The sequence below is a fragment of the Martes martes genome (genome assembly GCF_963455335.1).
Source record: "Martes martes genome assembly, chromosome: 3".
NCBI lineage: Eukaryota > Metazoa > Chordata > Mammalia > Carnivora > Mustelidae > Martes > Martes martes.
Window position 1 is genome coordinate 55779745 of NC_137890.1, and position 25465 is coordinate 55805209.

General features: G+C 44.1%; 1 protein-coding gene across 3 annotated transcripts; it reads left to right on the top strand.

Annotated features, from left to right (window-relative positions):
• The first annotated feature begins 201 nt into the window (after positions 1–201).
• On the top strand, positions 202–25177 carry SLC25A30 (solute carrier family 25 member 30). Of its 3 annotated transcripts, XM_080798389.1 has the most exons (11): positions 258–337; positions 1105–1179; positions 10048–10168; positions 11536–11683; positions 14035–14129; positions 15288–15373; positions 17423–17518; positions 18194–18318; positions 19818–19956; positions 21549–21629; positions 22541–25177. In XM_080798389.1, the coding sequence occupies exons 2-11, from the start codon at positions 1159–1161 to the stop codon at positions 22580–22582; spliced, it is 954 nt and encodes a 317-aa protein (XP_080654515.1). In that variant the 5' UTR covers positions 258–337; positions 1105–1158; the 3' UTR covers positions 22583–25177. The 3 variants fall into 3 exon arrangements, with proteins under 3 accessions (XP_080654517.1, XP_080654515.1, XP_080654516.1); XM_080798391.1 differs by lacking the exon at positions 1105–1179 and having other exon boundaries at positions 202–337; XM_080798390.1 differs by lacking the exons at positions 258–337; positions 1105–1179 and adding an exon at positions 3741–3823.
• The last annotated feature ends 288 nt before the right edge of the window (positions 25178–25465 follow it).

Sequence of the window (25465 nt, forward strand, 5' to 3'; positions counted from 1 at the left end):
TCTTGATTTCGGATTCCTAGCCTTCAGAACTGTGAGAGAATGGATTCTTGTTTCTCAAAGCCATCTAGTTTCTGGTCATTCGTTATGGCAGCCCCAGGAAACAAATACGCTGGCCAGTGGCCAGTGAGGACCTGAGGCCTGCCAATAGCCATGTGAGTGAGCTTGAAAGAGGATCTCCTGAGGCCTGCCAATGGCCAGGCTGTGCGCCCTGGGGAGCAGATTCTCCCCGCCTCAAGCCCTGATATGCCTGCAGCCCCAGGTGCCACCTGACTGCAATCTTGGGAGGCCTGGTACACCGCCTGCGGGAGCCCCTCTGGATTTTTGACCCACCAAAACTGTGAGCTAATATGTGCTTGTTGTTTTAAGCTGGTAAGCTTTGTTATACAGCAATATGTGACAAATACATATAGTTCTATATATTTTTAACTTGAGGACAGTGGAAGAACACACTAGAAACTGAGGAACGGGGTTACTGCTAGGAGGTGAGTGGGACCAGAGTGTAGGGAATGGGGAGGGAGTTTCACCTTTGTAAGATTTTATTTGTTTTATACATTCAAAAAATGAAATTGAATAAAAAAAAAGATGAAAACAGGGGCGCCTGGGTGGTTCAGTGGGTTAAGCCTCTGCCTTCGACTTGGGTCATGATCCCAGGGTCCTGGGTCCTGGGTCCTGAGAGCCCCGCATCGGGCTCTCTGCTCGGCAGGAAGCCTGCTTTCCCCTCTCTCTCTCTCTCTGCCTGCCTCTCTGCCTACTTGTGATCTCTCTCTGTCAAATAAATAAATAAAATCTAAAATAAATAAATAAATAAATAAATAAAAGATGAAAACAAAAATCTAAAATTGATGAAAATAAAAATGACCAACCTGACAATATATCAAAGAGAGAACATAACCATAGCAAAAAGCAATGAATTCAAGTAAACTTTGAACACAGTGCTCTACCTGCACACGATTTAGAAGGATGTATTATCACGATACAAGGAACTGCCAAGAAATCTTGAGTTTAGAAAGTTTGTTGCGGTGGTAGTACTGGTATGTGATTCTCATCTGGTTTCTGTATATTATAGAATAAATGATCAAATACATTAATGCTGTTGTGAACTAGGGTTTTCACTGAGGGAGAAGGAAGATATAAATATGGAAAGAAGAAGACTCTCTGATGTTGGATTTTGACATGGAGGTATGAATTCATGATTTAAAACTATAACTGGGTGAAAGGTATACTGTTTACTGCATTATATCTATATCTCCATAGATATATTTATGCAAATATATATATGCTTTGTCCACTGTAAGGGCCTGGAAGAATGACATCCCAGTGACAGTGAGCACAAGAAGTCTGATCTAATTTTCTAAGTGCCATTTCCTCCCAAAAGTGGCTGGGGTTTTCCTGGCAAGGGCAGAGAAGATTCAATGAAGTGTTAGTAGGTCTTGGGTCAGAAAGCAACGAAGTGCTCAAAGATTGATAGGATATTATATAGGTAAAATCAAAGGAACCAGGTGAAGGGGCTTCCACTGACCAAATATTGGCAATTTGAGCACCAAAAGTAATAACAGTAATATAGTAATAGTAATTATAGTAAATGAATTAAGTTGGATTTAAAAATGCAGGAGTCGGGCGCCTGGGTGGCTCAGTGGGTTACTCCTCTGCCTTCGGCTTAGGTCATGATCTCAGGGTCCTGGGATCAACCCGCATCGTGGGCTCTCTGCTCACCGGGGAGCCTGCTTCCTCCTCTCTCTCTGCCTGCCTCTCTGCCTACTTGTGATCTCTCTCTGTCAAATAAATAAATAAAATCTTAAAAAAATATATGTCTATCCTTTAAAAAAATTTTTTTTTAAATGCAGGAGTCCACACTGAGTCTATACTGTTACTCAAAAAGGGGAAGGTCAGGAAGGGGAGCTGGGAAGGGAAGAAGGATGAGAAGCAGGGGGAAAAAATTAGAAAAGGAGAAAAAAGGGGGTACTCTTCTTTAGAGTGGTAGAAGAATGATAACATTAGAAAATCACCATTTTATAAACAATTCAATAAGCGTTCATTGGTGTGTGCTTATACCCCTTGGGCAAAACAATTCACATGGTTCAGCCTATCGCTACAGACAGTCTCTGCTGCAGGAGGAAAGAGGTATGGTTGAAATTAAAAAGGGAGGCCAGGCTTGAAAATTCTCTGAATGGACAAAAAACCAAACCAAAACAAAACAAAACAAAAAAACAGTTTAATCATACAAAGCTTAATTTGCAAGACTAACTTCACCTGGATAATATCTTGCTTAGGCCTCTGAAAATCTTAAGCAAGTCTTGAGCTGTTTGTTAAGGTTGATATGAGGTAATCACTGACCAACTCCCTGTTGTTTAAGAAAATTCTATTATTATAACCAATCGCTGTAAAAAAATAGCCACTGCTTTCTCACTATAGAAGCTGTTTATAACATAATTCTGAGCCTCCTTCCGTGTTCTGGTTTGAGTGCTCCCAGTTTGCAAACTGTCTTTCTGATGTGTGCACAATAAACTTTTACTGATTACTGGCTTAGTGATTCCTTGGTGTTACCTCTATCATTTTTGAGCTTCTGACAGTATCTTTGTGGAGAGATTGGCCAGCGCATGCCTTGATCAAGTGATCCAACTTGGTGGTACCAATGATGGGACAAAAGAACATGGAAATACACATCACCTCCCACTTCTACTAAAATGTTTAGTCTGAATCTGATCATAAGGGAGCAATTTGAAAAATCCAAAATGATGCAGTCTACAAGACATTTGGCCTGGACTTTTCAAATATGTCGAATTAGGAAAGATTTTGAAAAAGTGAAAGTCCTAGTAGATAAAAGGAGTTTCTAGAGAGGCACGGTGTTAAACGGAACGGGTGAATCTTGGGTAGATCCCGAGTGTGCAATTGTATGACATTTTGAGACAATAAAGGAAATTTAAATATAGACAGTATGTTGAATGATATGACAGAAATGGTATTAAATTTCTTATACATGATAATAGTGAGATGTTTAGGGGCGAGCCAGCGTTGTGTGCGACTTTCCAAAGGTTGGGGGTGGGGCCTACGTTGTGAGAGAGGCCGCAAATGTGAAATGGTAGTCGTGAGTGAAGGGTATACTCTTCATAGTACTATTTTTGCAACTCTTTTTTTTTTTTTAAGATTTTATTTATTTATTTGACAGAGATCACAAGTATGCAGAGAGGCGCAGAGAGAGAGGGGTGGGGGAAGCAGGCTCTCCTCTGAGCAGAGAGCTGGATGCGGGGCTGGATCCCAGGCCTCTGGGATCATGATCTGAGCCGAAGGCAAAGGCTTTAACCCACTGAGCCACTGAGCCACCCAGGCGCCCCTATTTTTGCAACTCTTCAGTCGGTCGGTAAATTTTCAAATTAAAAAACTGGGATTAAAAAAAAAATTAGTGAGCTCTCCCTTTCTCCGACTGCGGAGGTTCACATAGGGAACCAGCACCCCAAGAGGCCTCCAGTTCCGAGGCTCCCGGTGCGTTCCCTAAAGTTTCTCTTTCACTGCGGAGTGGAGCCCGGAGGCCGTGGGAGTCACCGAGTTCCCACAGCTCCCCGCCTGGTCAGCTGGGAGCCGGCTACTCAGTGCCCGGTCCCTCCGCGGTCAGCCAGTCGCCGGCTGTCATGGGCGTGGCCGCGGCCCGGGCGGCCAATGGGAGCCGCGGCAGAGGGCGTGGCCGCGCGGGGTGGAATGGGCGGGGCCGCGCGCGCCTCCGGAGCCGCCCCCGCTGCTCCGCTGCTTTTTCTCCAGCTCCCGTGCAGGTTGGCTCCGCGCGCGCTTGAGCGCAGGTAGCGGGGTTGGGGGAAGCCGCCGCCGCCCGGTAAGTGTCTGAGCATCGGGCCGCGGTTGCGCTGACCGCTCCGTGCCTTCTCCGGGTCGCCCCTCCACCGGCCCGTCCCCCTTTCGCCGCGGCGTCCGGAACCGGTCGGCGTGGGACTCCCTGCCCGGCCGCGGGCGGTGCTGCCCCTCCGGTCGGCCTCGGCCGGGGCTGGGACTGCGGTCGGATTGCGGCCCGGGAGAGCGCCGACGGGGCCGGGCGTGCCCAGGGTCCACCGCTGCTCCCCGGTTCGCTTGCGGAGCCCGGCTCCCCGGGGCGCGAGGTTCCGGGGCTGGGCCGCGCTCTTCCGGCAGGGGCGCCGGCTGCGGGAGCGCCGGCTGCAGGGCCTCATCACTTGGCGGCGTGGGGTGACTTCGGCCCCCGCGTCACAGGTCCCAACTGTGCGGCCCGGTCCCCACGGTGTGTTTCTCCTGCCTCTGCATCCTTCCCACTCGCGGTTCACTCGGAGTGTGCGGCACCGGTGCCCGACAGCGTCCTACTCTGGGCGAGGGCACACTGGGCTTTGAATTGTTCCTGCAGGTTGGCTCACGTTTGTAGGGACGGGCGCACTTCATTTGCTTGGAAGGTTAATGTAGGTCTGGATCTTAAGAGTCTTTCTAGGTGTAAATTCGTGTAAAGCATTTGCGGTGTTTATCATTGCTGCTCCTGCGCCAGAAGAGCAGAACGGTGTTGGGACTGTCCTACAGATTCTAGTTTTCGTCTTCCTCGGGTAGTGAAAAAAGTTGAAAAGGCCTGAACGGTGGTCTTGACTTGGCGGCTGCCTAATTTTGTGATCGTGGGCTCAGTTAATTCGTATGAAATGAGGTATGACTTCTAAGATTCCTTTTAAATTCCACGTTTCATAAGGCTGTGATGAGCTTATTTTCCATACTGTACCTTGAAAGAGAATGGAAAATGAGAGTCTATGAAAAGCAAACATGAGGAACAAAGATTTAAGAGGGCATAGAAGTTTAGAGACTGTGATTCCAGTTTACGACTGAAGACTGAAAAGGAAACCCAAGTAAATCTGAAAGAACTTATCCAGAATTAATTATAAAACAGAAACTTGGGAAGCTTTCAGAAGTTCCAGAAGCAATTACTGTCATATATTTTACCTCTTTTTTGCAGCTGTGCAAATGAGGTAAGGAGAAAATAAGTACTAAGTAACAGAGAATATAGGAGAGAGGATATGGTAACTTAGTACATATCTAAAGATTTGGAATCCTTAATTTGTGTAGGCATTTCCACTCAGGAAACACTTTAAAAAGATAGGTGGAAAGTTTGTATGTCCTTTGCAGGAAAATCATACATTTATTCCGATTGTGCAGAATTTCAGCACTGCCACCCGCTAATATTTTTTAACAGCCTTTGGAAAATAACATCTGGCTTTGTAGTACAGAGAGGAGAAAGATCATGTGTTCCTTCAGGGAGGCCTTAGTTTGCATACTTGGTAGCTGTGTGACTAGGAAAACTCACTTTTTCTCTCTGAGGCTGTCTTTCCTCAATTGTGAAATGTGGCTAACGTTCCCTATTTCATAGGGTTGTAAGGATTAAATGAAATTATTTGTGTGGAAAATCTATAGCAATGCCTGGCATGGAAGATACTCAGTAAAGATGGCTGTGGTTATTAGCATGGTGTTTAAAACGCAGCAGAGAAGTGGTCCCGAAGTTTAGTTGGGCTAAAGGTATGGCCTAAAGAGGAGTGCAGAGTGGGAAGTGATCACAGGCACTGGTATGCCCGACACTAGAGTTTTTCCAAAGTTGTAATCCCTTCCCTGGGTCTCAGGCCGAGATGTCATCCAGACACTAGTGACCGCTAAGGACAGAAGGCTCCCTGACTGTGCTGGCCTGTCGGGCTTGGGGCTTGAGTAGATTTGGGATTTTCGCAGAGTTGTGCTCGGAAGTTAAGCAACGTATGTAAGAAAAACCCTTCCAAAGAGCGCTCCAAAACAAAGAAATGGTTCAGTTTACTGAAAAGAGATTTCAGCTTGAGATAGCCGCAACCCTGTCTCTGCCTGCGGTGGCCAGCACACCGTACTGGACATAATGTCTCCTATTCCAGCCTTAGCTAGAACCTTCTCTTGTTGGATCAACAACTGATACTCTCTGATTAGTCAAAGTAGTCTTTCTTTTCTTTTTTTTTTTTAAGAGTCTATTTACTTATTTGTCAGAGAGAGAGAACACAAGCAGGGGTAGCAGCAGGCAGAGGGAGAAGCAGGCTCCTTGCTAAGCAAGGAACCCAATGCGGAACTCGATCCCAGAACCCTGAGATCATGATCTGAGCCGAAGGTTGCTGCTTGACTGAGCCACCCAGGCGTCCCTAAAGTATTCTTTCTTTGACACAGCAAACATTAACCTGGGAAGGCAGGCAGTAGGCTTAACTGCCCAGTAATCTAGTCCTAGCATTAGGAAAGCGAAAGAGAAGAGCCCGAAGGTAATTTTTACCCTATTCCTAGCTAACTTTTAAAAAATTGTAATTGAATAGAAAGTAAGTGCTGTCTCAGAGTTTAACCCGGGGATGCAGGAATGGACACTCATTTAGGGAAGATGAGTTTATGGCCCAGGCGCATCTGAATAGGAACAGCTAGGTGTGTGCCCCACCCACTTGATTCAAAACCCCGGGGAGGCACTTCTACAGCAGTTTTGAGTTCTAGTTGAGTATTTGCATTTGAACCCAAAGCTTTTGGGTTTTGATCTAACCGAAAAGTTAATATCAAAACTGACAGAAGACGGGGCGGCGGTGGGGGGGGGGGTGGACCTGGGTGGCTTTGTTGGTAAAGCGTCTGGTTCGGGTCAGGTCATGATCCCGGCTCAGGTCAGCTCAGGCTCAGGTCGTGATCGTGATCCCTGCTCAGGTCCTGGTCCTGGCCTGGCGTCTGTTCAGCAGGGAGCCTGCTTCTTCTCCTCCTCTGCCCTCTGCCCCTTCCCTCCCCCCAGCCCCAACTCGTGCTTTCTTGCACACTTGCTTGCTCTCGCTCTCTCTCAAATAAATAAAATCTTGGGGAAAAAAACTGACGGAAGACAAAGTCGCCGAAAGTAGCCAAATAAGTAAAACAAAGTAAAACAAATAAGTAGTGGCAGGAAACCAGAAGGTTCATCGGTGAGATGGCATGAGGCCATATGGCATTAGAGTCTTTAAAAAATTTTTTTGTTTTGCTTCTAAGTTCGAGATTAGTCATGATTCCATTTCCTATAAAGTTTTGCTGACAGTTTGCAGGAAGTCTTCTACACATATGTGTGTGTAGAAAAAGAGTCACTACTAAATAAGATGAGTAAGGGGCGCCTGTGGGGCTCAGTCGTTAAGCGTCTGCCTTCCACTCAGGTCATGATCCCACGTCCTGGGATCGAGTCCCACATTGAGCTCCCTGCTCAGCAGGAAGCCTGCTTCTCCCTCTCCCACTCCCTCTGCTTGTGTTCCCTCTGTGGCTGTCTCTCTGTCAAATAAGTAAATTTAAATGAATGAATGAATGAATGAATGAATGAGTAAGGAGAAGGATAAGCTCTAACATCATCACTGAGAATTAACTACATAAAGTGGGCATTTAAGTGGTAGGTGTTCCAAGGTGCAAATTGGGCACCACGTATTTAACTCACTGATTTTCAGTAACAACACAGATGCTTCGGATGTCCTCATTCCGTAGGTGCGGACCTAGGGTCTGTACTTTTCAGAAGCTCTGTAGTCAGCTTAGGAACTCCTAATAAGGAGTTCTGTGTGCCACACAGATGCTTACCTCGTACATAGTATCACAGACCGAAGTGGGGGTGTTGGAAAGCGGGGGAGTGGGGATTGACTGGGTAATGGTTTTCTTTTCTGGGGATGGGATTTTGGAACTAGATAGCCCTAGGCACTCACCACCACCACCACCAGCATCCTGAATGTGTGACGTGCCTCTGAATTGTTCACCAAAATGGCTTATTTTATAGTATGATAATTTCACCACCGTGAACAACTCCCAAAATTTATTTGAACACTATCTTTGTATACTGTGTATTGGGGGAAAAAAAAAAAAACTATTGCTGTTTAGATTGATTACCTACCTTCTGAATATTATAGTCTCTCTTAAGACTTTTAAATTAAGTACATTTTTGTTTTTTATAAGATGCAGCTTATCAGTACTAACTTTTTCAGGCTGCTTAGTGTTATTTTCTCCTTAATTAAAACACCATCGCTCCTTTATGATTGCATAGAGCCTCAAGTTGTAGCAGAAGGAACGCTGTATTTGGAATCAGAACGCTTGGGTTGGAGGCCCAATTCTACACCATCAGCTGTGTGCCCTTGGGCAAGGCACCTTGCTTGAGACTCTGTTTCCTAGTCTGTTTTTCTGTTCTCCTATCCCAAACTTGTTGGGGGAATCCACTGCTATCGTTTGTATCAGACACTTTTCTAATGGCAAATTATAGTGCTTCCACGTGTCACTGTTACATAGTTACTGCTTTGTTTTTCTTAATTTGAATTCAGCAGAATCCTAGAATGGATTAAGAATGGTACTAGTGGACTGTTAATGAGTTATTGAATTTATTATTAACGTGTTCTGACAGTCTATATAACTTATAGTATTAATCATTATATTATTAATTTCATTAGGTTAAGAATTAGTTATGTATAGATATTATCAAATGTTCGTAAGGATGATAGGGAGCTGAGATGAGTTTTTGTGGGCAGGACTTGTTCTTGGTCCTGAAACATAAAGCAAATGATGATTTTTCAAGTTCCGTGCTTATAGAGTCCTTTCTCTTACTTTTTTTTTTTTTTTTTAAAGATTTTACTTATGTAACAGAGAGAGACTGCAAGAGAGGGAACACAAGCAGGGGGAGTGGGAGTGGGAGAAGCAGGTTTCCCTTCTGACAATCAGAGAGCTGGATGTGGAGAGCTGGATGTGGGACAATCAGAGAGCTGGATGTGGGACTCGATCCCAGAACCCTGGGATCATGCATGACCTGAGCCCAAGGCAGATGCTTAAGGACTGAGCCACCCAGGCGCCCCTATCTTACTCACTTGTAGCCAGTCTGAATTCGGTTAATGTCTGTAAATGTAGATGTATTTAGAGTTTCCTTTGGGTTCCTTGTGTTTTTTCTTAGCTTAAGCAAGCCCCTGGACCTTGTTGCAAACTGCCATTTTTGGCAATAATGACTTGTGGCAGGCCTTTCTTGAGAAATGTAGTCTTAGGAAACTTGTAAAACATGCAGAGTAAAAACCCTGGGCATATCGCTCACCAATAATGACTATAATAAATTAGGAATTTTATTTCAAACCACAATAATTATGGCTGATGGTATATATGCAAATATGTGTTAATTTGCATGTTTCTCCTGTTAATGGCAGAGGCCAGATTTACCAGCTGAAAGTGCGTAAAACTGCAGAATGTGTAATGAATGTGTGGGACCGGGCATGGCAGGTGTGTAAATACGTGTCACAGCGTGTGAGCACCTTTTAAGTGAAAGGAAGATGGAGGGCGACAATTGTTGACTGTCTTTTTTGTGCTAGTTTGAAGGTGTATATTTATTCCCCACTATGGGAGTACAAGCTAGGCATTTTACTTAGCTTAGCCAATAAAAGTATGGGCCCCACCTCTAATTGGTTGTGTTCGCTGCTTGGAAGGTGATGACCTTGTTGAGGAAAAACCCTAGAGATTAATGGAAACTTCCCTAGGAAGGATGACGTGTGACTCTGACCCCAGAGTCCACCCCTTTCCTTCAAACCAAGATAACTCCCATCTCTTAAGGTGATATGGATAAGAAAAGAAAACTAACATTTATGGAGTGTGAACTAGAAGTACACTGTGGTACTTTGGAGTAATTGTCATTTTGTCTTGGGACACTGGGTTGCAACATTTTTTTGCTCTAGTGGACCTAAGAGACTAAGACAGTGGCGACAAATGACAAATAGTTGTTGAGTGAAAATGAGTGGATTTTAGATAAAATGGACTACCCAGAAAATAGCCTCCCATGTGTTCCACTAAATACATTCACTATATCACGGGGAACAGCATATTGCATTACTTAAGGCCTGAATGCGATTTAAGGCAACTGATAAAATGAGATTTGTAGGTAGCTGAGCTTCGCTTTCTGAAGGCGAGGCTCCCCTGAGCTACTGGGGTGGGGGTGGGGATGGGGGGCGTGGTTCACATACAGCATCTGATGGCAGTCTCCAAGTGGAACACAGGTTTAAAGAAGAAACTGCTTGTGCGCGGAGTTATGACTTCGGCATGCCTTCCTTTTGTGTCCAGGGAAGACCCTATCGGAGGCTATGTTTCTCTGATCCAGGAGAAGGGACGGTGGTGAAGATGTCGGCCCTCAACTGGAAGCCCTTTGTGTACGGAGGGCTGGCCTCCATTACGGCGGAATGCGGTAAGGAGCCCCCCGGGGTTGCGGGGGGACCCTCAGGTCCCTTGCTTGCTGCTCTGTGTGGTGTTCGATGTGACCGTAGTTCCAGCACAGCATGTGAGAGTTTAAAACATTAATCTCCGATTTCAAAATTGCCTTCTTTGATATGTTTTTCCGTCACATGGTCATCTGGCTGCCGGGTGTTCAGAGTTCAGTGTGGAGAAAGTGGAACTTGTTCATCAAACAGCAGGTCTTATCAGTCATTTGTAGATTACATCTGTCTGGGTGTGCCTCGTCCTTCCCCGACTGGACCCCCTGTGAGCGCCTGGGGCTAGCGACCGTGCTGAGGCACCCCTGGTCTTCCCCGAGCCCATTAGCCACACTGTGTCCCGGACTTCCTCCTCCGCTGAGCTCCACGTCAGATCCCGGTTAGCGCTGTCTACGTCCTGGCATAATTCGCTCAGCATATCCTGACTGAGCCCGCTCCCGAGGGCCCGGGTGCTGGCTGGACACGTGGTTGGCTCCCAGGGCTCGGTCGCTGCCGTCCTGGACAGGGGCTTGCCCTGAGGGGCCTGTGAGGACCAGGGCTGGGGGGTGAAGGCGTTTGAACTACCCACCCACTTGGCTGCCTGTGTGGGCGGGCTCTCCCATGGCCACGCTGGGTCACCTTTGCTGAGAATGAGTGTTACATGTTTCCGTAGACTCCGTGGGGCACTGGGTTAAACTTTTTTTTTTTTTTAAGATTTTATTTATTTATTTGATAAACGGAGATCACAAGTAGGCAGAGAGGCAGGCAGAGAAAGAGGGGGAAGCAGGCTCCCGCTGAGCAGAGAGCCCAATGCAGGGCTCGATCCCAGGACCCTGAGATCATGAAGGCAGAGGCGTAACCCACTGAGCCACCCAGGCGCCCCGGGTTAAACATTTTTACCTGCGTGAACAGATTGGCTTTTACACTACAGAACACAAAGTGAGATGCTACTTTAGAAAGGAACTTCTCTCTCTTCATTCATACTGAACCTGATTTTAGCTTTTGGAAATGCAAAAAAGTAGTAACATGTTTTAAAATTTCCTACTCATGGAAATCATTCTGCGTACCTACTTTTCACAGCAGTGCAGCTTCTCAAATCCTATGTCGAATAATATGGAAACTACATAAAAATGTAAAGAAAGGAAGGTGTGTTTATGAATCTTTGGGGTCTTTTTAATCTTTTGGTTCCTAGTTTTTTTCCCAAATAGAGAAAAGATTGCAAAGTATTTGCTATTTCTTAATTCTGTTTCTTCGTTTATGTTATAGTCGAAATGTTTCCTCAGTAATAAGTCACCATGTATCCTTTATTTAGTGGAATTTCTTTTTATTGAGTGAAATATTTCTTTTTAAAAAAAATTTTAAGGTACTTTTCCAATTGACTTAACCAAGACACGGCTCCAGATTCAAGGCCAGACGAATGACGCAAACTTCAAAGAAATCAGGTATCGAGGAATGTTGCACGCATTAGTGCGGATAGGCAAAGAAGAAGGACTGAAAGCTCTGTACTCAGGGTAAGTGGACTTCTGTACGTTTATATTTGACTATTGACCTTCCAAATGAATAGACTGAAAAGTAAGATGTCATAGAGAAAAAGTAGAAATTTGAAGTATATTTGAAAAGAGCTAGTGGTTTGGGAGATTTTTTCATGTTTCATTTCAACTTTATTTTCTATGTATCTCTTAAGTAGTGAACGTTGTGGTGAAAGTATGTTTTTATTATTTTTAAATACAGATACTAATGCATTGTTTCAAAAAAAATTCCATAATTCAGTGTTTCACTCTGAGAAAAGCCCTTCCCCTTGGCTGTTCTGAATTACCGAGGTTTTTGCTCTAAGGAAAATGATGGCGTGTTCTCTGTGGGTAAGGGTTGTGAACAACGTTTCTTTAATCCAGCATTTGGGGAACAGTGTGCTGAAGGCACAAGATAGGAAAGTGAGTAAGACAGGTGCCTGTGTCAGCCCGAGTTCTGGAGAAAACAGAATTCACTTGGGTGGTTTCAGTGAGGAGACTACTTGAGGGCTAAGGGAACAAAAAGGAAGAATGTTGAGTACCTAGAAATGACCAAGGTGAGAAGTTGTTACCAACCCTAGGGCCAAAAGGACAAGGACAGGAATGGTGTTAGCAGAGCCTGTTAGGACAAGAGCCTTAAAGGAGCAAACATTAGTTGTGGGGGGATGATGCTTCTGTGGCGCCCAGGGGAGAGGAGAATCCCTTTTCTTCCTGCTCCCTCCATCCCATTGTCTCCTGGTGGAATCCACCTGGAAGTCAGCCGGCAGGAGAGCCTGAATGACTCATCTGTGAGTGAGCACCTCCCTCTCAGGGTGCAGAGCATCACTGAGAAGGCTGAGACTGGATCTGGGAGCACAGAAGGAGATCAGCAGCAACACACAGTCGTGAAGGAGCTGTTGTTTAGTTGGGGCTGCCGATGTGTGAAGAGGGGGTATGATAGGGTCTGATAATGAGTACTTGGGTCTGGCAGAGGCAGAGGGTCAAGCCCAGACTAGGAGGACAGGGGAGAGGGTGTGTTTCAGGAAGGCTGCTTGATCCAGGTGGTGCCCAGTGTGAGGTTGAAGGATCAAAAAGAGTGAGTTAGCCAGGTGAAGTTAGAAGGGAACTGTGTTTCTACAGAGCTGGTAGAATGTGCAAGAAAGCCTGGTACTTTCTAGGAACTGCAAGTAAGGCGGTGTGCGTATGGTGTGGGAGGCGGTGAGCAGCGAGAGCAGCGAGAGCTGGAGCCATAATAAAGGGTCAGGGCGTGGACAGCCTCGGGTCAGGCTAGGCATCCTGATTTCATGTGGTCCACCATAGGGCCCAAATCCCTTCCCTGGTCTGGGAAATAGAGAGGAGAGCTGATCAGTTGGAGTGGAAGAACATTGAGTCCACTGTGGGATTCTGGATCTGAAGACGGGCTGGGGGTAGGACACGTGCACTGCGAAATCTACAAAGCAGTTGGAAATGCATGGTTGGATCAGTGTTGGAAGCAGGAATTAGGCGTCCTGAGTCTGTATGGTGCTGGAAACATGGGAGTAGATGACATCACCCGGGGAGTGTGTGGAGCGGGGAGAGAAGAAAGCACAGGATGGAATTCTCCGGATACCCCAGAGGACAGAAGTAGGAGGCTATGGAGAAATGGAAACAAGAGAAGGGGGACGTTATGGAGCTCAGGGAGGAGACAGCTGCACGGAGGGCAGGGTGGATACCTCAGTATCCTGAGGTATACCTCAGTACCTCAGTAGCAGATACCACAGAGAGGTCATGTAAGGTACTGAGTGGAACGCCTGATTTAATTTAGTGACAGAGATGTCAACTGGTCACCTTGGTGAGGGCAGTTTTGATGGAGAGGGGAGAGGGAAGGCAGACTGCATTTCGAGGAGGAGCTGGGAAATTCAGGAGCAGCTGGGGTAGACAGCTGCCCCTGGGTGGTTCTGGGGTCCAGAAGGCTCAGAGAGGGAAAGGACTTGAACAGGGCCTCCAACGAGGTGGGAGAGGCGCTCCAGAGAGGCAGTGAAGAATGCTGGCTGCTTACAGAGGGCGGGTTTCACCAGGAGCTTGGTCCCGAGAGAGGAGAGAGAGCCGTTTCCCTTGAACACGGGTGAGCAAACAGAACTCCACGGTCACTTACCTTTTCCGGAAGGATAACTACAAGGGGTTGAGCTTTCACTTAGTAAACTAATAATTTGCGCAAATTTACCTGAACACAACTATATTTTTGTTGGATTTTGAATTGTGAGAAACCTGGTTTAGCGTAGTTTGATTGTAGAAGGCAAACACATGGCTGCATCTGTGTGTGTGTGTCTTCGTCTTCTAGAGGATTTAAAGTGATTTTTAGGATCTCTTTGTCCTTTTGTATGTTGGTTTGATAGGATTGCCCCTGCGATGTTACGCCAGGCTTCCTATGGCACTATCAAGATAGGCACTTACCAGAGCTTGAAGCGACTGTTTGTGGAACACCAAGAAGGTGAGTGGGGAGTCTTTTTTCCGCTTGTGGATAGGAGCTGGGTGGGTTGTGTGTCTTTAGTCAAGGTGAGATCAGATTTTCTTGAGCCTAATTGTGACTTTACTACTGCTGAGGAAAACTCTGGGTGGAAAGTCTGAATGAACAGTGCTTAAAGCCAGTCTGTTCTTACCTGAACTTAGGGGAGTGATGGTTAAAAGAGGAGCAATCTTAACAAATTTTTAGTTGTCCTCATCTCTAAGACACCGAGACTAGAGGGTATGTTGTTGTAGTTAAAAATTTCCAAAATCAGGAATTATTGCCGATTTTTTTGGAAAGCAGTGAATACCCTCCTTAGTATTATGAATTGAATTCTAATACTCTATTGCTTGTTGACTCTGTGACTTTGCTTTAATCCATAGAACTTTTTCTGTTTTTTCTTTTTTGTTTTGTTTTGGTACAACTTTATCTTCTGGGTATCTTCTAGGAGTGTATTTTTTTTTTTTTAAGATTTATTTATTTATTTATTTATTTGAGAGAGGGAGCGTGTGCTCACATGCCCTAGTGGGGGGAGGGGGCAGAGGGACAGGGAGAATCTTAAGCAGACTTTGCTCTACTGAGCGTGGAGCCTGACTTGGGGTTTGATCCAGGACCTTTAGATCATAACCTGAGCCAAAGTCAGGAGTTGGATGCTTAACCAGGTGAACCACCTAGGGGCCCCAGGAGTGTATCTTTTTTATTCTCCTATGAGATATACCTCATCTTAATTACTAGAGTGGTCTGCATTTAACACAAGAGTGTATTGGTTTATGGTTGTCTACTTTACATGAGAATTCACATTCCTTTTTTGGTATCAAGTCATTTCGCTAGGCAAAATCCTGTTAAGCCAGCAAAATTTCTAATATTTTAAAAATTGCTCGATTCAGGGGCTACTGGCTGGCTCAGTCACTGGAATGTGTGACTCTTAATCTTAGGGTCATAAATTCAAGACCCACACTGGGTATAGAGATTCTTTAAAAAAAATTAAAAATCTTTAAAAAATTGCTTTATTTGTAAAGCAGAAATTTTACTATCCTCTGAAGATGTATAAGCAGTTTGTAAATGAGTTACACCTATATTTGAGTGACTGATACGAAGAGGTCTGTGTATATGAAAAGCTGAATAATATGTGCTTGTTTATAGATGAAACTCTACTAATAAATGTGGTGTGTGGAATTCTCTCTGGAGTCATATCCTCAACCATCGCTAATCCAACTGATGTTTTGAAAGTAAGCAGTGCAATGCATTATCTTTTTTTTTTTTTTTAAGATTTTATTTATTTATTTGACAGAGATCACAAGTAGGCAGAGAGGCAGGCAGAGAGAGAGGAGAGAGCAGGCTCCCTGCTGAGCAGAGAGCCTGATGTGGGACTCGATCCCAGGACCCTGGGATCATGACCTGAGCTGAAGACAGAGGCTTTAACCCGCTGAACCACCCAGGCGCCCCGCAATCCATATCTTACAGGCATACTCCATGTTTTCTTATTGACAACACCACTCAGATAATGAAAAGCTGTGAATATAACGTACTGTATGTGTGAACTTGTTTATAATTTAAATGCCATGAAAATGTAACTTCGAAACCTCCACTGGGTGGATTTCCCACTGATCCGGAGGAACTCAAAAGTAGAGCTTATGGTGGAGACAAGGTTTTTGGTGATTAAGCAGAGAAAGAATTTGGGCTTGGATACATTTGAATTTCATTTTTCACTGAAAATCTTCCAGGTTTTATTGGTTCATTAAAAATGGATGGGCTGTGGGTTCTACACAAGTTGGCTCACTGATGACCATTTCTGAACGTGTGATGTTATCCGTTAACTTGATTTCAGGAAATATGAATGGAAGTATTTCCTTACTGCAGTTAGACATTACGTATTGGATGACCTTGTTGCCAACACCAGGGTACAGCCTCCTTAAATTCTTTCTGGAATAAGACAAGGAAATAAACTAATTAAACAAAACAGAAATTAGTCAGGACTTCCTTTTTCTTTTCTTTCCTTTCTTTCTTTCTTTCTTTTTTTTTTTTAAAGATTTTTATTTATTTGAGAGAAAGCATGAGCAGTGGGGAGAGGGAAAGGAAGGCTCCCCGCTGAACAGAGAGCCTGATGCAGGGCTTGATCCCAGGACCCTGGGATCATGACCTGAGCCGAAGGCCGATGCTTAACCTGAGCCACCTAGGTGCCCCAGGACTAACTTTGTCAGTGCTCTCAGGATGTTTGTCTTTGTCTCTCTCTCTCCTTTTTTGTTCCTATTAGCTAACCAGTGTTCACTGCTTCTGCCTTCTACTAGTTGACATACTACAGGCTTAGAATCGAAAAATGAGTAAGATAAGGACCCTGCCCTCAGAGCCTTCACTCTAATTAGAGATTCTGATAGACATCAGAGTTTTGTGCAGCAGTGTGTAGAGTACAGCATGTGTGAAGGTGCTTTTGCTGGGATTTTGTTGGGAAAAAGTGGAGAGAAATATCCATATGTCCCTTAATCTCTCAAACATATGTACGGGCTTATAGAAAGGCAGTTCTTGTATTTTGGTTTATTTTCCCATGTTAGCATGGCAGTAACATTTTCCTTTAGAAGTGAGAGATAATTGCTCCCTAAACAAAAATAAGGTACCAGTTTTTAGTGGGAAATCCCTTTTAATTTTAAAAAAGTTTAGAGAGCTACATCAAACATTATTTTTGTGTTGGAATCTCGGTCATACGAATTCTGTGGCTGTTGTGAAGGTTATTTGTATGTTCAAGTGTAACTGAGTGTGACGGCTATCATGTGGTCATCTTGTGCTCAGCTCGCTTGCATACCTTTTGGTTCAGCTGGTCGGAAATAGTAGAGGCTTGAAGTAACTAATTTAAGAAATACCCTTGCCCGTGCTTAGTGCTGCCAAGTATGCTGGATACTCTTATCAGTTACATGAAATCTTAGCATACCATCACATTCTCTTTCCTATTCAGTAACTTATAAGAAAGTATGTTATTTTTCTTTCCTTTTCAAAAGACTACTTTCAGAAATCCATTTTTTTGGGACACTTAATGAGCTCTGGACTCCACTCGATGCATTTTGTTGATTCCAGAGTGCCTCAGAACCAATCCTTATGAATGTTAAATCCTCATAATTATAAATCCTTATAAATCCTACCGGGGCATTTTAAACTAGCATTACAATCCTATGTATACTGCAGTTCTTTTAATGGTTAGTAAACAACAGATTGAATGGTTTTGAGAAGTCTACATTTGGAGAGAAATGTGCTTTCCTTCTCATGTTTGTCTTTAAAATAATCTCTAGATTCGGATGCAGGCACAGAGCAGCACAATTCAAGGCGGAATGATAGGCAACTTCGTTAACATTTACCAGCAAGAGGGAGCAAGGGGCCTGTGGAAGGTAAGTCCGTGAAACAGAGCCAACTTCCTTACTTAGTTCTTCTTGTTTTCCTTCTTTGAATTTATTTTTCCTATTTCCATCCTCTTCTTTAACCCAAATGGCAAAATGGCATATAGGAAGAAGAGTGATGTCTGCCCTCAAAATTACTTTCTTCCTTAATTTTATTATGCATAGAATGGGAATTACAAGGAATATGCCATAGTTTTAAAGTACCTTTTGAATAATTCATGGATAAGAAATTCTGTGAAGATGGAGCATTTGTTTGTTTACTTTAAAAAAAATTCTTATAGAGAAGGGTTTTCTAGGTTATAGTTACGATGGATTTTTTTGATCTGTGTGATTTCTTGGTCCTTAAGTGAAGACCGTGAATAGGCAAGTGCTGATACAGGCTGCTGCTCCCTGGTATTCTTGTGACCTGTCAGTTCACAGAGTAGACCCTAAAGGTCATCCGATAGGGTCCTCAGTATGTACTTGGAAACCGGAGCCTCTGTGAGGCGACTTGGCCGGGCCAAGTTCTGACCAAAGTCGTACAGTTAGTGCCAGAATGAGAACCGGGCATGGGACTTCTGACTTCTTTACCGTCTGGACTTTTCTACTCTGTCACTGTGTAGTTTTTTTTCAAGGCTGGTTCCACGGAGAGCTGTCTAAATCTTGGTTGTTGATATTTTTATGCAGGGTGTGTCCCTTACGGCCCAGAGGGCTGCCATCGTTGTCGGTGTGGAGCTGCCGGTCTATGACCTCACCAAGAAGCATCTGATTCTCTCGGGCCTCATGGGAGACACTGTGTATACCCACTTCCTGTATGTTTAGAGATTTAAAAAAAAAAACAACAACAGTATTTTAGGGATGCATTAATTCAGGGTGGCAGTTTGCTATAAATGTATAGAGATTTTAAAGAGGGTTTATGATAAAAGTATTATATCCTCATATTTGAAAAGTTACAATTCAAAGTGGACCAAGAAAAAGTAAAAGTCCTTACCTGTTTACATAGGTAACCACGGTCAACAGCTTGGTTTTTGGGCACGTGCAGGTATGTCTATAAATGTATATCATGTGTCCTTATTACACAAGCAAGATCATCTTACTTTTTATTTTTATTATTTTAATTTTTTAGCTTTATTGAGCTATAATTGACAAATCTGTGAGCTATTGAAAGCGTAGGACATAATGATTGATATGCATACACAATGTGAAAGGCTCTGCCCCCAGAGTTCATTGACATTATCTCACATGTTTATCCTTCTCTCTGTGTGTGTGTGAAAACATTTAACTTTTACTCTCCTGGCAAATTTCAGTTATATGATAGTGTTCTCAGCTATGGTCACCCTATTATATATTAGATCCTCAGACCTTGTTCATTTTAGAGCTGAAGATTATGCCCCTTCACCGGCCTCTCCCTATTTCCTCCATCCCTCGCCCCTTGCAGCACTTTTCTACTCTGTTTCCAGGGTTCTATGGTTTTTGTTTGTAGATTCCACATATAAGTGGTACCATGCAGTATTTGCTGTTCTTCCTTTTTTAAATTTAATAATATGCTCCAACTATCTTTCCATATATGTACAGACAGACTTCTTGAATTTATAATAGCTGCAGGTTAGTATGGATGTATCATGGTTTCATCCACTGAGGGCTGATTTTGCCTCTCGAGGGACCTTTGGCAATTTCTGGAGACTGTTCAGATGGTTAGGATTGGGGAATACTGTTGGCATCTGCTTTGTGGAGGCCAGGGAGCTGGTCAGCAGCTTACAGTGCACAGGACAGCCCCCTACAACACAGACTTGCCTGGTCCCCAAAATGTTAGGAGTGGAAGTTGAGAAACCCTGCCCTGAGTCAATTGATACCAAGTGTGGTCTTGGTCTTGTGAGACGGAAAGTTTCGTAGACCCAGAGACCCCTAGGGGCGTGGGGTGGGGAGGCATTACAGTGAGGACTTTCTCTCTGCTCTCCCAGAATGGTATGGTTATGCTAGGGCTAAAATTACTTTGATGCCTGCTTATAGCAAACAGATGCGATAAATCATCATTGGAGGACATTCCTTCATGTTTCTCTGATTCTTTGACATTCCGAAACCTCAAAGGTATTCTTAGTTGGGGCCAGAATTTAGAAGCCACTATAGTCAATGCCGTATTTAAGAAGTTCCTGCAGCGCTCTAGTGATGGACCTCCTCCTGGGGACCTTGCCTCTTGTTACATGTCACTTTGGCGTTGTTGGGGAGGAGGCTGTTTCATGCTTCTGCTAGTGATGGTTGCAGCTCAGTGGTGGTGAACTGTTTGTTTTTCCATTGGTATCTTTTTTCACAGCTCAAGTTTCACCTGTGGTTTGGCCGGGGCCCTGGCCTCCAACCCCGTGGATGTTGTGAGAACACGTATGATGAATCAGAGAGTCCTTCGGGATGGCACGTGCTCTGGCTACACAGGTACCCTGGACTGCTTGTTACAGGTGAGAGTGGCTGTGCCCCTGGGCAGGGTCATGTGGTCCTTGCATGGCTTATTAGCTTCCTTGCTCCCCTCTGAAGAGTTTTCTTATCACCATGAAAAAAACAAGGGTTAGAGCAAGACAAACCTGTGGGTTGGTCACTTGTGACTGTCTGACTTTGGTGGAGGTTCAGACTCTACCTCAGTTTCCTCATAAGTGAAATGGGACAATAATAGCACATGTGTCATAAAGTTCTTGTAAAAAATCATTGAGATGATGCCTACAAAACAGGACAGTGCCTGGATTCATGCGTAGTAAGCCTTGTTAGTATAATTAATAATAATAAGGGACACTTATGAAATAAGCTAATCTATTTTACTTACTCTTCACTATTCTAGTGGTTTGTTTCGGTCATCGGAACTGCCCCCCAAATGTGTGTGTGAATATAGACCTACATATTCACACACACACATATTTGTATACATATGTTTAACTGAAGAAGTGACTAAATTTTGAGGGTGTTATAACTAACATGAATGACGCTCCAAAGCCCTGAGATGGTGCCCAGTTTTGGCCACACTGGGGCTGATTTTACAATACATTTTACAAATACAAAATACAGAATCTTTATTTTTTTTTTAAAGGTGTTTTTGAATTTTTTTTAGATTATTTATTTATTTATTTGACAGACAGAGATTACAAGTAGGCAGAGAGGCAGAGAGAGAGAGGAGGAAGCAGGCTCCCCGCTGAGCAGAGAGCCCGATGCGGGGCTCGATCCCAGGACCCTGGGATCATGACCCAAGCCAAAGGCAGAGGCTTTAACCGACTGAGCCACCCAGGCGCCCCTCGATGAATCTTTAGAAATGAAAGTTCATTTCCTTTGTACCGCTGCTCTGCTGTAAAGGGAGAGAAAATAGTCAGATTTTCTGCCATCACAGTAGAACTTTGTCTCCTTCCAAAGTGTATCTCCCTCCTCTCGAGTCCTGCTGGAATGAATATCCTGCATTCAGACATCTCTCAAAAGAACACGTCGCTCTTACTGTACTTCTCAGTGTGAACAGTGGGCCCTCCTGTTCACGAGGGGATGCAGGTTCGCAGCTGTCTCCCAACTAGATTGCCAGCAGCCCAGCGTCCGGGTCTGCTTTGCTGTTCCTTTTTTCTGGCGTGACTCAGGCACAGCCTAGGCTTCCAAGTGCTGCTGCAGCGGAGCAGAGATGCATGTCTTTATCCACCTAGAGATGTGAAGTAGCGATGCTCTGAATTAGGTCTTTACTGCCATCGTTTTGCTTCTTTCTTTCCCACTTGCTCGTGAGCCCCCGTGGCCAGGAGGCAGGAGACTGCAGCTGGGCCTCAGTCTCACTTCTTCCTCCTCCAGCTGCTCTCTGCCTGCTGGGGCGTGGGCGAGTTTGACACGGAGCCTTCGTCTTCTCCGACGCAGAGGCCTTTAAAGAACAAAAAGGGGCAGAGGGCAATGAGGTTTTAAACAGTCTTTTCGAACAGGATTTTATTTTTAAGAAAAATAGATCATTCGGTCTGGCTGCTAATGAATTACTAACACATTTGACCTAATTGGAAAGTTGGAAGTTAACTTGTTTTTCTCTCCCTCCTTGTAACAGACATGGAAGAATGAAGGGTTTTTTGCTCTGTATAAAGGATTTTGGCCAAATTGGTTGAGACTTGGTCCTTGGAATATCATTGTATCCTTTTCTGTCACAGTACATCTGAAGAAAGATGTAGCTCGAAAAAGATTGTATAAACTGTCATGTTATTCATGATAATTTAGAAGTGGCTTCTTTTGAGTTGCTCTGATTCTGAGAGATAATGATTCAGTTTTTATCTCAGCAGGTATAAAATCTCTGGGCTGGGCTATATGAATCTTGATTTAGTGCTGGTATTATTGAAAGGGAATGACATCAATACAAATTTCTATTCAGACTCTGTTTTAGAAACTGAGAATACTTACGAGTACAAGGAGAGTCAGGGATTGATTTGATATCCCAGGCCACCCTGGGGAAGGATGTGGTTTGGCAGCGGTGTTCTAGAATGCTTATTTTAGAGAATGCCTGAGGATAAACAGGAATTAGCTCCTGAGTTATTGGGCCGATTAGCACTGTTTCCGGTATGCCAAGTGGGAGGCAGGTTCATTAGACAGAGAAGGGCAGAATTACAGAGAAGGGAATGTGGTTTTCACCATCCCGTTTCTCTTTATCTGTGCCTCCCCCTGCTGAAGGCCTGCCTCACTGTGACCCTTGAGGAGAGCTTCCCAGGGCTTGCTGTCTCTGTTCCACACAGAATTTACTGTCCTGGAAAGTCTGCCCACCTCAGCGGTTGCCAGAACTAGCCAGGGGGGATGTCATCTACAAAGGGGTGCTGGTGCTAAGGGATTTGGATATCTCCGCTGTGGTAGTTCTGTTCCACGCTGACCTTGGGGAGGCCAGTGGGAAGATCTTATGGGATGGATAAGGATGGAGTCCCTCATGTTCAATCCTGCCCATGGCACATGGTCTGCCCAGGTGTATCTGTTAAAGGTGCTGTCTGTGAGCCTGTTTTTAGGGGTCCAGGTTGTTAAGATGGCATCTTCTCTGTCAGCCTTAACCAGTAACTGCAGTTCTTTGTGACCTATGAGCAGTTGAAGAAATTAGACTTGTGACAAGTCAAGGCTGCATGAGACAGCGCTCTGAAAACACTCCCTTCCGAAACAATAAAGCTTCCTGCGTGTCATGCTGCTTCTCACTGCTTGGTTCACCACAAATTCTGAAGCGTGAGCAACAGTTGAAGATGGGGTTAGTTCAGATTGCTGTGTGTTGGCAGTGGACGCCGCGCATCGACTGTTTCATGCTGGAAACTAACATCCAAACACGAGTCCTTACCATGCAAGTGCCCTTTGACATCAAAGACCGCATGTGGAACATACGTTTCTTGCTAAAGAGAACTTGCGAAAAGATCTGGAACTGTGTGTCATTTTCTTCAGGGAAGAGCTGAGAATTCCAGGCTGCTCTAGAGAAGCTCATCAGAACCATGGAATAGAGCCTCCAAGAGTGTGGTGTTATTCCTGAACTGGGGACTGTCGCTTCTCGTCAGCTGAAGAAACGTCACACGTGGAGACCTGGCCCTTTCAACTCCAGGTGGAAACAGTGCAGGAAACAGAGCCCTGGAACATTGCCCTGCTTTATAATTTCCTATTTTGGCAGGATCCTTCACTTACAATAAGTGATTTTCAGCCTTTGAAGGCTTGACCTTTGTGAGGAATTGTTACGAAGTATTAATCTCTAAATCCATGACGGTGGGATGCGTTGGCTTTTGAACATGGCAGGGTCCACGTTGATGGAACATCTTTGAGGCAGCTGGGGTTCAGTCTTAGGTAATGTTAGCAGTTTGCTCCGATTTTTAGCAAAGTTTATTATTTCTGAAAAATGGGGACAATAACCTATATTGATATGGAGGGTCAAATGAAGACAAGAGTAGCTTCTAGTTGCTTGCCTGGTGGGTAGGCGATGGACCTCAGCCCTGCTGTCGTCCCGCCAGAATCCCGGCATCAACAGGCTGGTGTAAAGAATAGAGAGTGGTTTCATGATGGGACGCTCACTGGAATCCCTAGCAAAGCTCCTCGCCAAGGCCTTGTGAAAAGAGAGAACACGGTCTAAGTTACAGTTTTATTATGTTTTCCATAGCAAGATGTTGCGAGGGAATCAGAGTTGATTTTTCCGGATTTCTCAGTTTTTACTTTAGTTCAGGTTATCTATTAAGGTATGTCCTGTCTCGGACTTCCTGTTCAGTTTGGTTGGAAAACACTTGCTTGAAAATTTAGAAACTATCTTTTTAGTGCTGCACCTGTTTTCCAGTTTGTGAAAAAAATATACAGTATCTTCCTTTCTTCCCCTAAGACAACAAAAATCATTCTCCCTCTTCTTTCTCACCATCATCTTGTTCTTTTTAAACTACAAAGTGACTCTGAGAACCCGAAGAACTTTACACTTCTAGAAGACAGCCCAGGGAAGGAGACATATTTACTTGGGTACCTTCAGTTCTACCGTTCGAGAACATGACACACTGACGGGGGCTCTGGGATGGACCCTCCTAAAGTATTTGCAGGGCAGGTTCTCAGTTTGTTCCTGCCCTGGGTCACCACCTTCCTTGTACCCAGCATTGAAGGCGTGTAGGTCTCTCTTGGGGATGGGACCGTTTTCTGCCAATCACTTTCACGTTGCCTTCTCTATTAACGTTTACTTTGAAAAAGATTTCGTGAGGCAGAATTGTTATTTCCAAACTTGAGACAAAGTCATTAAGAAGAGAAGAAGTGGTGGAGTGGCGTACAGGTGTTAATTGGTTAAACACTTGGTTGAAAGTCCAGATCCCCTCACCCACTCTAGACGTGACTGCAGAGCACGTGCACTGGGGCCCGGCTCCTGGTACTGAACCATTATCTTTAGACAGAGATTTTTTTTCTTCTTACCAAAACATTCCATTGACCTGGTCAGGGCTTTCTCAGAAAGGCTTTCACTTTTGGGTTCCTCTAGTTCAAAGGATTACTTTTTTAAGAACCCCCCCTTTTTTTTAAATGAAGAAAACATTGTATTTTTAAAGTGTACACTAAATTTCTAAAATAGTAGAAGCAAGTTCATTTTGAAGACCTAAGAGTCAACGTCATGCAGTGTTGATTGTATCAATTTATTCAAATTATGTACATGTTCATACCAGGATGAAAAGAAACGGAAACCTCACTATAAAAGTTGAGCACATTTTTTAAGACAAAAATGAAGTATTTCTCCAGGGTAGATTTATAAAACACGTTATATAGAACAGGATCTTCACCTGTTCTGGTTTTTCTGCTTCCTGAAGGAGTTCATGCAATTGTTAAGCTTCTAACCAAGAGAGAACGTAAGGACTTGGAGACTCAGTGCCCTTATTTTCAGGGGTGTGACTACAAGTCCCCCAGACACCTTGGATATTGCTTAAATGTGGCAAAAGGATTTTTAGCTTTTATAACTAAAATGAAGATCATGGATTTTTTTTTGTCTGCTCGTGGATTTGTATAATCATCGATGCTGAATGTTGCCGATCTGTGATATAAAAATGGCTCCTGTTCTCCATATTTATTCATGAGCTAGAAATAGTATGTATTATGTAAAGACTATACATTTTTCATAAGCCTTTATATCTCAAGCTCTTTATTTAAGCATTGTTGGAATATGTGGCATAAGCTTTGTTTCATTGTTTAATAAACTGGAATAATACATAACAATCCAAATGATTTGTGTTTATTTTGGATAAATAGAAACCTTTAAACAAAGACAAGCTCCAAAGAGTCCAGAAGGTTGGAGTAGGAATAAATGGCACTTGTGAAAGTGGCTACAGACATTTCTCCTCATGGAGAAGTTGTTGGGGTCATTTTTTTTTTTTTTAATTTTTAAATAATCTCTGCACCCAATGTGGGGCTTGAACTTACAACGTGAGATCAAGAGTTTCACGCTCTATCACGTGAGCCAGCCAGGTACCCCAGGATCACCCTCTTTATTGCCTGAGCATCTGTGTG

Bases quoted from the DNA above. Each gene is read 5' to 3' on its own strand.
- SLC25A30 (XM_080798389.1), top strand. From the start codon at position 1,159: ATGTTGGATTTTGACATGGAG. The intron at 15,374-17,422 runs GTAAGCAGTGCA...AATAATCTCTAG, and splicing joins ATCCAACTGATGTTTTGAAA to ATTCGGATGCAGGCACAGAG. The intron at 18,319-19,817 runs GTATGTTTAGAG...CTTTTTTCACAG, and splicing joins ACTGTGTATACCCACTTCCT to CTCAAGTTTCACCTGTGGTT.